The sequence below is a fragment of the Lathamus discolor genome, chromosome 1 (genome assembly GCF_037157495.1).
Source record: "Lathamus discolor isolate bLatDis1 chromosome 1, bLatDis1.hap1, whole genome shotgun sequence".
NCBI lineage: Eukaryota > Metazoa > Chordata > Aves > Psittaciformes > Psittacidae > Lathamus > Lathamus discolor.
The window spans coordinates 165,454,931-165,466,416 of record NC_088884.1 but is presented as its reverse complement, the minus strand read 5'-3'; the positions used below and the strand labels follow the sequence as shown (position 1 = coordinate 165,466,416).

Here is an 11,486-nt window from a genome sequence, read left to right as displayed (position 1 = left end):
AAAATCACCCAAACCACCAGGTTGAGAGCTTCAGGTCACAGCCCTACAGCCACAGAGCATTGGGGGGGGGGGGGTGGGAATGGGACACACCAGCATCCTCCAGAGCTGGCAGCTTCCCAGTGGGAATCCGTGGGGAGCTGGACACTTGGGTCACTTTATTCTCTCTTTAATGAATGGCTCTGTGGAAACCTCAGTTCAACGTCAAGCACGTCCTGCTGCCGAAATACCCCACGTGCCAGCTCCTGCTTGTAAAGCCCTGCGAGGTGACAACATCTCCCAGGGTGGGCAGTGCCAGGGAGGGGAGCTGGGACCCTCCTTGTGCTCAGCTGGAACCAAACATCCTCCTTGCACACAGTCCTGGAGCTGGATGGAACCCTCCCTCTGCATCCGGGACCTGCAGTCCCAGCGTTCCCAGCAACAATTCCCAAGAAAATCCCGCTGGGATACATTAAGGAGGGATGGAGCGAGGCGTGGGGTCAGTGCTGCTGCCCCACAGCCCCCTGCACAGTCTGGGGTGGCCCCGCTCCTTCAGGGCAGCATCCCTGCTCAGTAGATCTTCTGTCGGCTGGGCAGGATGGCCTCCTTGATGAAAGAGAAGATGAGGAGGATCCCAGAGCGCTTCCCCCTCTTCCCTTTGGTGAAGTAGTTGGAGACCACGTCGTCTGTGGGGATAAGGGGAGCAAAATCAAACACCGATCAACAGCCTGGGATGGGCTTGGTTTCAGGGCCTGAAATGCATGATCTGCCTTTAAAGCACGGGAGCTGCTCGCTTGATCCCATCTGGCTTCCTTTAAAGCATGGAATTTACTGGTTTACTCTCACCTACCTGCATTTAAAGCATGGAAGTTACTGGTTTGATGCCATTTGGCTGCCCTTAAAGCATGGAAGTCGCTGGTTTGATCCCATTTGGCTGCCCTTAAAGCATGGAAGTTGCTGGTTTGATACCATCCAGCTGCCCTTAAAGCATGGAAGTTACTGGTTTGATACCATCCAGCTGCCCTTAAAGCATGGAAGTTATTGGTTTGATCCCATCTGGCTGCATTTAAAGCATGGAAGTTGCTGGTTTGCTTCTATCTACCCTACCTGATGCTCCCATAAGCCACTGACAGGGAGCCCAAATCCTGAGCTCCCTGTTTTGAGCTGCAGGAAGAGTCCACAGAAAGCAAGAGGGCCCCAGGCCTGGAGAGGATGTGAAGCAGGAAGAATCACAGAATCACAGAATCACAGAATCCCAAGGGTTGGAAGGGACCTAAAAAGATCATCTAGTCCAACCCCCCTGCAAGAGCAGGGTAACCTACAGTACATCACACAGGAACTTGTCCAGGCGGGCCTTGAATATCTCCAGTGTAGGAGACTCCACAACCCCCCTGGGCAACCTGTTCCAGTGCTCTGTCACTCTTACAGTAAAGAAGTTCTTCCTGATGCCCCTCATTCTGCTCACCCTTTCCCTGCCGTGGCTTTGGAAGGGTTTACCCCACCTGCTGCACCCTGTCCCTGCTCCATGCTGCGGGAATGGGGTGTGCAAGGGGCTGTGCTGAGCACAGAGCCCTGTGAGAGGCCATCACTCACCTCCAGGCTGCACTGTGGAGGGCAGGACGTTCTCCCCAGCTGACAAGGACACGAAGAAAGCAAAAGGGATTAACCAGAGGCAGAAGGTGAAGTAGGCAAGAACCTGCAGGCAGAGACAGAGGCAGTGAGAGCAGAGCCACAGCGCAGGCAGCACATCCCGGCTGCTGCCCCAGCCCATGGGATGCCCCAAGTGTCTCCCTGAACCACCCCCCGGAGATAAAGGGGTCTGAAAGGGCAGAACTGCAGCTCAACCTCTCCCAAGCCCCAGGTGCTGAGATAGTGTCCCACTGTGGAGCCAGGAAGGGCATAAACAGCACCCAGGAGCACCCATGGAAGGATGCAGGAGAAGCCTTTGCTCCTGGAAACCTCCACTGCTCCCAACAATTCCCAACGAGAATGAAGGAAGCAGGATGCTGGCTGTGCTGCTTTGAGCCAGGAAATCCCCTTCACACTTCCAGGGGCTAAAAGGAAGAGGCAAGACCTGGGTTTGCTCCTCCTGCCCCAGGATGGGCCACTGGGGTCTGGGGAGAGCAGAGCTGCTGCATCAGCCTCTCTGTGCCCCCAAACGCTGGTTAAACTGCATAAAAACCTGTGGGTTTCATCAGTTTGGTGGAGATTTTCTCTTTGGTTTTTAGAATCTGCACTAAGTGGCAGCTATTTTGGGGCCAGGCAAGCCCCTTTGGAGAGTTTGGACCTTCACACGAAGATGGCGACAGAGAATTAGCACATCAGAGAGATAAAAATAGGGAGTGGTAATTCCAGAAGGGAAGTGATTTGTGGTCAAAAGACATTTAAAATGATCTCATTTTCTACTGTCCCTGGGTTTAGCACATCAGAACAGCACAATCTGTGCTTTGCACTCAGTGCTTTTAATGCCTCTGAGTGGCTGCGGAAGCCCCAAGCCCCATCCTGGAGCAGAAGCTGCAGCTCCCATGCTGAGGGCACCCCAAGGGAAGGGCTGTGAGAAGCATCCCGAGCACGATGGCATCTCCCAGCCTCCAGCAGCTCCACGTGGGCTGGAAGAGCAGGGACTGACTCCTTCCCAAAGGCCTCTCACCTCAGAGAACAGGTAATACTCCTCAGCGAAGTACTGGAACGCCAGGTAGTGATTGAATATAACCAGCCCTGCAAAGGAGACAGCAGAAACAGCACCAGCTCAGCCCAAAGGCGCTGCAGGAGGAGGAGGAGGAGGAGGAGGGAGCAGCTCCTGCTGGGAGCCCAGCCTCTCAGTGCTGCTCAGCCCCTTCCCCAGCCCCTCGCACCCGCATCCTGCTGCTGCTAAAAGACTTTCACAGCTCTGGTGTGAGCCGCACGAGCCCCATCCCTCAGCTCAGCCCCAAATCCCTTGTCCCCGTGGTGCTTTACTCGCCCTGGCCCAGGGGAGCCCAGCCTGACACTTGCTAATGCTGCCCAGAGCTGAGCAAAGCACAGAGTCCCCCCCCAAGGGCCCCGGCAGCTGCTGCAGGGAGCAGCTCTTGTGCCATGTGTAAAGCAAGCGAAGCTGAAACGCGGGCAGCACACGAGGGTTAGCGCTGGAAACACCATTCAGCTCTTAAGAGGCAGGAACTGGAGTTGCTTTTGCCTTTTAGGCAAGACAAGAAGACCGCAGCTCCAGCCCAGGAGCCCCAGGGCAGGCAGGAGGCAGTGTCCCCCGTGGATTTATCCTCCTCTCTTCATCCATCACCAAATCCAGACCCAATCTGGCTCCAGAAAACACATCCCTGCTCTATACCCCAAGGGAGAACAAAGTGCTCAAGGCCAGGTTGGACACAGGGGCTTGGAGCAAGCTGCTCCAGTGGAAGGGGTCCCTGCCCGTGGCAGGGGTTGGCGCTGGAGGAGCTTTAAGGTCCCTTCAGCACAAACCATTCCCCGATTCCATGCTAACCCTGCCTACGCGAGTGCTCTGAGCAGCAGAGGCGCTCCAGCTGCACACAGACGCGCTCTGAAACATGCGTAAGGGCTCTCGGAAGTCACACTGGAAGATTCTGCCTGTTTGCTACTTCAGGTGTCACTGCCCATCACCCGGAGCAGGGGCTGAGGGCAGATCCATGGCCAGGACAGGAGAACACGCAGGAGGCTCTGCAGCTCACAGGGCATGAAACCATTTGGCCTACTCAGAGCAGCTACGAACCAGTTTAAGTGGCAGAGCTGCTGGTGCTCCAGCCCAGATCTCCTCTGGGGTCAGTCCGTGACACGGCTCTGGCTGCCCAACAGCTCAGCACAGCAGGCAACCACGGAATGGTTTGGGTTGAAGGGACCTTAAAGCTCCTCCAGCCCCAACCCCTGCCCCGGGCAGGGACCCCTTCCACTGGAGCAGCTTGCTCCAAGCCCCTGTGTCCAACCTGGCCTTGAGCACTGCCAGGGATGGGGCAGCCACAGCTTCTCTGGGCACCCTGTGCCAGCGCCTCAGCACCCTCACAGGGAAGAGCTTCTGCCTAAGAGCTCAGCTCAGTCTCCCCTCGGGCAGGTTCAAGCCATTCCCTTTGGCCTGGCCCTACAGGCCCTTGTCCCGAGCCCCTCTCCAGGTTTCCTGCAGCCCCTTTAGGCACTGGAGCTGCTCTCAGGTCTCCTCAGGGCTGCTCCATCCCAGCCTGGGTTTGTGCTGGGATGCCCCGACCCGGGAGCAGGACCTTGCCCTTGGCCTGGTTGAGCTCCACGAGGCTCCCCCACGAACGTGTCAGAATCCGATTTTCCTCATTAATGACGGGCTTTGTCTCAAAGCTTTTCCTCCTCCAACCATCAGGAGCTGCTGGCAGAACCCTCCCACCTCTCGCAGCCACTGTGCCCCCAGCCTGCCCCTACAGCCCGGGGTAAAGGCTTAGAGGTGGGCTTCAACCCCTCCTGCTCTTTGGCCATTGAGCACCCGGAACAGCTCCGCAGGGAGGACACTGGGATCTCATCCCCACAGCGCTGCTCCATGAGTTCGGAGCAGAACCAGAGCTGGGGAACTCCACACCCACCCCCCCAGGCCGCAGTTATCACAGCCCCACCATAAACCACAATGGCACAGCCCGGTACAAAGCTCAAAGTCCTTTTGGAAGCCACGGAGGCTGCAGGAGCAAAAGCCAAACCGCTGCTGCCACCCAGAGCCCACCCGGGGATGGGGTGACAGTGCCACCCATGGGGAGCTGATGGTGTCAACCATGGGAGACGACAGTGTCACCCATGGGGAGGTGACAGCGTCAACCATGGGGAGGTGACAGTGTCACCCATGGGGAGGTGACAGTGTCACCCATGGGGAGGTGACAGCGTCAACCATGGGGAGGTGACAGTGTCACCCATGGGGAGGTGACGGCGTCAACCACGGGGAGGTGACAGCGTCAACCATGGGGAGGTGACAGCATCAACCATAGGGAGACGACAGTGTCAACCATGGGGAGACGACAGTGTCACCCATGGGGAGGTGACAGTGTCACCCATGGGGAGGTGACAGCCCCACTCACCACAGGACAGGATGAAGTTGGAGGAGGTGAGCACGATGAAAGGGAAGGTCTGCAGCAGCCCAAAGTAGACGAGGTTGGTGAAGAGCCCCACTCCGACCATGAAGCCAGGGAACTGTTCGAAGAGGTAGAGCCCCACCAGTACGGCCGAAGAGAACTGGGGGAGAAAGTGGGGTGAACATGGGGGTTAACATAGGGTGACCATGGGGATGACCACGGGGGTGAACATGGGGCTGACCATGGGGTGAACACGGGGGTGACCATGGGGATGACCATGGGGTGAACACGGGGGTGAACATGGAGTGACCATGGGGTGAACACGGGGGTGAACACGGAGTAAACATGGGGGTGAACATGGAGTGAACACAGGGGTGAACATGGGGGTGAACATGGGGTGAACACGGGGGTGAACATGGGGGTGAACATGGAGTGAACACAGGGGTGAACATGGGGGTGAACATGGGGTGACCACGGGGGTGAAGGCAGCAGCACAGGCAGGAACCCTGCCATGGCCAAGGCGGCTTTAGTGCTGACAGCACCACATCCACCCATGCACCTCCCGCTCAGCACCAGCCCCTTGGAAGAATCCAAAGGGAAACGCACCCAGCTGCGCTGGGACAGGGACGCGCTTCCCAAGTGCTCCCCACGCTGTGGGTGCTGTGCCAGCTCCCTGGGGTGACGGCGCTGAGGACCCCCTCCATGTGTGCACGCAGGGCCTTACCCAGATCATGTACTTGATGATCCTCTTGGTGACAACCGTGTACTCCTCGATCAGCTCCGCCAGGTAGTAGAGCCCGGCCGCTGCGGAGGGAGGTCGGGATGAGCAGGGATGGAGCAGGGATACAGGAGGGAACGTGGCAAACGCTGCTGCTGCCTTCGGCCGGAAGAGGCTGCGGGCAGGGGTGAACCCCAGCCCTGCAATGCTCCGGGGACCCCCAATCTCTGGGGCAGCCACTGGACATCGGAGGCACTGATGGGACCCCCAGGCTCGGGGGCTGAGGCCTCCGGGATACACAGGGGACCCCCCCCCAAACTCAGGGGCTCCCTGAGGTCTCAGGGGCACCCAAGGAGCCCCCAGTTTCTGGGGTCCCCAAGGGGTAACAGAGGCACCCAGAGGACCCCAATGGCAGGGGCACCTCAATGGCACCGACGGGACCCCCCAGCGTCAGAGGCCTGCGGGGCACCCCCAACCTTTGCACTACCCAAGGGATCCCCAACCTCGGGCGCTCTCTGAGCTCTTGGGGGCACCCAGAGGACCCCCAATCCCCGGAGCACCCCGAGGGTCCCGGGGGCACCCAGGGGACCCCAAAGTCGGGAGCTGAGGCCTGGGGGACAACCGAGAGACCCCCAACCTCCGGCCCTGTCTGAGGCCTCGGGGGCACCCAGGGGACCCCCAACCTCCCTCGGGGGGGTCTCTGTGGGCACCCATGGGCCCCCCCAACCTCCAGAGCACCCCCGGGCGGTGACGGACCCCCCCCCCCCCCACCACCTCCCCCTCAGCCCCCCGACATATCGCGACAGCCCGCGGGGGGAGGCTGCGGCCTCACCGATGGCCAGGGTGACGAAGGCCACCTGTATGAGCAGGGACAGCCAGCTCAGCGCGTACATGAACCACATGGCGGGGCCGGGGCCGGGGCCGGAGACCGGAGACCGGAGACCGGGCCGGGGCCTGGACCGGGGCCGCCGCTCCCGGTCCGGCGGCGGCGGCGGCGACAGCGGCGCTGAACACGCGGCGCCGGAACAAGAGAGATCAGCCGCTCCTGCGCGGCCCGGCCGCTGCACGGCGCCACAGCGACCCCTGCAGGCGCGGAGGGATCCTGCGGGGAGTGCGGGGGGGGGGCGGAGGGGATATGAAACTTGGGGGGACTCCGAGATGTGGAGGGAGCCCTAAAGGGGCAGAGGGACATGGAATGGGGGGGTATGGAAACACACAGGGCACCCGCAAACAGTAGGGGACCCCCAAACTGTATCGGACCCCCCCCAACTGCATGGGACCCCCCAAACCACAAGGGACCCTCCCCAAAATGCACAGGGCTCCGGACAATAAAGGGACCCCCCGAGCTGTACCGGGACCCCCAAACCACGCAGGGACACCTTAAAACCATTCAGTGACCCAAAACCATACAAAGACCCCCCCCCCCAAGCCATACGGGGACCCCAAACTGCATAGGGACCCCCAAAACTCTGCCATGACTCCCCAAAACCTGTGTAGGGTTCCTCTGCAGCCATACAGGGATGCCCCCATATAGAGGCCCCCTCCATGTGTACAGGGACACCTCATAGAGCTGTATAGGGGTCCCCAGCTCCTAAATAGGGACCCCCTGTCCAGCCACACAGCCCACCCACCCATAGGGACCCCCTCTGCACCCGTACAGCGCCCCCGAGGCTGTATAGGGACCTCAACACCCATATCGAGACTCACTTCACCCCTATAAGAATCCCTGCACCCCTATAGGGACTCCTTCACCCATATAGGGACCACACAACCCCTACAGGAACCTCTGCACGCCTGTAGGGACTCCTATACCCCCTAAGCACTGGGGTACACTGGGCTGTACTGGGATACGTTGGGCTGTACTGGGTGCATCGCCGGGTGCTGATGTCCCCATTGGAGATGGCCCAGGCGGGGGCTCCTAGTGCCGGTTCACACCTCCCTGGGTCTGCAGTGATGGGGCAGCACAGCACGGTCCTGGCACCCACTGCATCCCTCCTGCATCTCCTGCAGCCCTCCTTATCCTCCCTGCATCCCTCTGCATTCCCTGCATCCCCCCGCATCCCTCCTGCATCTCCCTGCATCCCTCCTGCACCCCCTGCATCCCCACTGCACCCCCCTACCTTCCCCTTGAACCCCCCTGATCACCGCTGCATCCCTCTGCATCCCTCCTGCATCCCCCTGCATCCCTCCTGCATCCCTCCTGCATCCCCCTGCATCCCTCCTGCATCCCCCTGCATCCCCCTGCATCCCCCTGCATCCCTCCTGCATCCCTCCTGCATCCCCCTGCATCCCTCCTGCATCCCCCTGCATCCCCCTGCATCCCTCCTGCATCCCCCTGCATCCCCCTGCATCCCCCTGCATCCCCCTGCATCCCTCCTGCATCCCCCTGCATCCCCCTGCATCCCTCCTGCATGCCCTGTATCATTCCTGCAGCCCTCCCTGCACCCTTCGTGCACCTCCCTGCATCCTTCTTGCACCCCCTTCACCCCCCTGCACTCCTGCATCCCTCCTGCATCCCAACACATCCACCTTCAACCCCTGCCTTGCTCTGCACCCTCCTGCATCATCTCCCTGTATCCTTCCTGTATCCTTCCTGAATCCCTGCTGCATCCCCGCACCTGCAGACCCCCAGAGCTGAGAGACCCGGGGTACACACATGGAGGGGGGCGTGGGGTGGGTCTGTGCGTGGGGGGGGGGTGTGTACAGGCGTGTGCATGCATGTACATGTGTGTCCATGTGTGTGCCTGTATGTACCTGTGTGTCCATGTGTGTCCATGTGTGTCCATGTGTCCATGTGTCCATGTGTGTCCATGTGTGTCCGCGCCAGCCTGCGGAGCCCCTGCTGCCCCTGCTGAGTGGGTGCAGGGGGGTGGGTGCAGGGGGTGCCCCCTCGGGAACCCCCTTCTGTGCTCTTCTCCCATCAGTGCCCCACAGCGTGCGGAGCATCCCTGGACAAGCCCCCTCCTCCTGCCCCCTCCTCCTGCCCCATCCTCCTGCCCCCATCCTCCTGCCCCATCCTCCTGCCCCCATCCTCCTGCCTCCATCCTCCTGCCTCCATCCTCCTGCCCCATCCTCCTGCCCCATCCTCCTGCCTCCATCCTCCTGCCTCCATCCTCCTGCCCCATCCTCCTGCCCCATCCTCCTGCCCCATTCTCCTGCCCCCATCCTCCTGCCCCATCCTCCTGCCCCCATCCTCCTGCCCGCATCCTCCTGCCCCCATCCTCCTGCCCCCTCCTCCTGCCCCATCCTCCTGCCCATCCTCCTGCCCCCTCCTCCTGCCCCCTCCTCCTGCCCCATCCTCCTGCCCCCATCCTCCTGCCCCCATCCTCCTGCCCCCTCCTCCTGCAGCTCTGGCCAGGCTGCGCTGCCGAGGGCTCTGGCTGCAAACTGGGACCCCGCAGCCCCTGGGATCCGCCGGGAGGAGCGGGATTCCAACCGGGCCTGGAAGCATCTCGTGAGGAGCAGCGGCTGAAATCCATCGGGAAGCTCCCTGGGGAGGCGGTGCCCCGGGTTCGTGCCGGGCGGTGGGGGCAGAGCCGGCGCTGGGCCCTCGCCCTCTCCCTGCGCGCCCTGTCCCGAGGATTCCCGTTTTCCCTGTGATTTCCTTCTCCCCCCTCGTGGAGCTGCCCTTGCGGCTCCTGCCTAACCCCAGCGGAAGCTCTGTCTGGAGCCAGGAGCGCGTTAAGAGGGGGCTGCGCTGCCTTTTGCACCCCAATGTGAGCCTCAGAACCCCTTGATGCTGCCGAGGGGCCGGGCGCCCCAAGAAACACGGGCACCTTGAAAGCCCTGAGCACCCCCAGTTCCACCCCCCCCCCAGCATCCCCTCAGCATCCCAAGCACCCTGAGCATCCCAGGTAACCCAAATACCCCATGCATCCCCTGCACCCTGGGTACCCCAAGCACCTCAAGGACCCCAGAGAATCCCAAGCACTCTGGGCACCCCCGAGCATCCCGGGTACCCCAAGCATCCTGAGCACCCCAGGCACCCCCGGTACCCTGAGCTCCCTGGGCACCTTGGGCACCCCGAGCACCCCAAGTGCCTCAGGCACCTCATGCACCCCAAGTACCCCGTCTACCCCATGCACCCCAAGTACCCGGTACGCCCTGGGTATCCCATGCACCCCAATTTCCTCAGGCACTCCAGGCATCCTGGGCACCCTGAGCACCGCAAGCATTCCAGGTTATCCATGCATCCCTGGGCTCTCCATGCACCCCAAGTTGCTCAGGCATTCTGGGCACCCCAAGCACCCCAGCACCCTGAGTATGTCCAGGCACCCCAGGTAGACCAAGCACCCTGAGCATCCCAAGCACCCTGAGCATCCCAAGCACCCTGAGCACCCCAAACACCCTGAGCACCCCAAACACCCTGAGCACCCCAAGCACCCTGAGCATCCCAAGCCTGCTCCTTACCCCTGCACCCCAAACACCCAGAAACCACCCAGCTGCACCCCCAAGCACAGCACCCCCATCACCCCGCTCCCCATCCCGGGGTCCCCTGCGCCACGATGCCCCCATCCCGGCTCCTGCATCTTCGAGGGATGCTCACTGGGGTGATCGCCCCGTGCTGGGGACCACAGGGTGCGGGATGCAGCTTGGGGTGCACCCCAGCCACGGCTTTGGTACCCTCCCTGCACCGCAGCGCCCGCGGCCCCGCGCTGTCCATGGGGCCGGGTGCTGGGGCTCTTTTCGGGATGGATTTCCCACCTTTCCCTCCATGGATGGGGTTTTGCCCCCCAAGCCCCACACATCCCCATGGATGGGGTTTTGCCCCCCAAGCCCCACACATCCCCATGGATGGGGTTTCCCCCCCAAGCCCCACACATCCCCATGGATGGGGTTTTGCCCCCAAGCCCCACACATCCCCATGGATGGGGTTTTGCCCCCCAAGCCCCACACATCCCCATGGATGGGGTTTTGCCCCCCAAGCCCCACACATCCCCATGGATGGGGTTTTGCCCCCCAAACCCCACACATCCCCATGGATGGGGTTTTGCCCCCCAAACCCCACACATCCCCATGGATGGGGTTTTGCACCCCAAACCCCACACATCCCCATGGATGGGATTTTTTGCCCCCCAAGCCCCACACATCCCCATGGATGGGGTTTTCCCCCCCAAGCCCCACACATCCCCATGGATGGGGTTTCCCCCCCAGGCCCCACACATCCCCATGGATGGGGTTTGCCCCACACATCCCCATGGATGGGGTTTCCCCCCCAAGCCCCACACATCCCCATGGATGGGGTTTTGCCCCCCAAGCCCCACACATCCCCATGGATGGGGTTTTCCCCCCAAGCCCCACACATCCCCATGGATGGGGTTTCCCCCTCAAGCCCCACACATCCCCATGGATGGGGTTTCCCCCCCAAGCCCCACACATCCCCATGGATGGGGTTTCCCCCCAAGCCCCACACATCCCCATGGATGGGGTTTCCCCCCCAAGCCCCACACATCCCCATGGATGGGGTTTCCCCCCCAAGCCCCACACATCCCCATGGATGGGGTTTTGCCCCCAAGCCCCACACATCCCCATGGATGGGGTTTTGCCCCCCAGGCCCCACACATCCCCATGGATGGGGTTTTGCCCCCCAGGCCCCACACATCCCCATGGATGGGGTTTTGCCCCCCAGGCCCCACACATCCCCATGGATGGGGTTTTCCCCCCCAAACCCCACACATCCCCATGGATGGGATTTTGTCCCCCCCAAACCCCACACATCCCCATGGATGGGGTTTCCCCCCAAGCCCCACACATCCCCATGA

General features: G+C 61.6%; 1 protein-coding gene across 2 annotated transcripts in view; it reads right to left on the bottom strand.

The window, feature by feature from the left end:
• Positions 1 to 150: 150 nt before the first annotated feature.
• TEX261 (testis expressed 261) overlaps positions 151 to 11,486 on the bottom strand; it is a 15,538-nt gene continuing 4,202 nt past the window's right edge. The window contains exons 1-6 of one of the 2 annotated variants that reach the window (XM_065662723.1): positions 6,557 to 6,762; positions 5,731 to 5,810; positions 5,013 to 5,166; positions 2,627 to 2,694; positions 1,570 to 1,672; positions 151 to 662 (exon numbers count right to left, since the gene is read on the bottom strand). In XM_065662723.1, coding sequence (XP_065518795.1) covers positions 547 to 662; positions 1,570 to 1,672; positions 2,627 to 2,694; positions 5,013 to 5,166; positions 5,731 to 5,810; positions 6,557 to 6,626 — 591 coding nt within the window. In that variant the 5' untranslated portion in view covers positions 6,627 to 6,762 and the 3' untranslated portion in view covers positions 151 to 546. Of the gene's footprint in view, positions 663 to 1,569; positions 1,673 to 2,626; positions 2,695 to 5,012; positions 5,167 to 5,730; positions 5,811 to 6,556; positions 6,763 to 11,486 lie in introns of those variants that run through there. The other variant, XM_065662733.1, reaches the window with a different exon arrangement.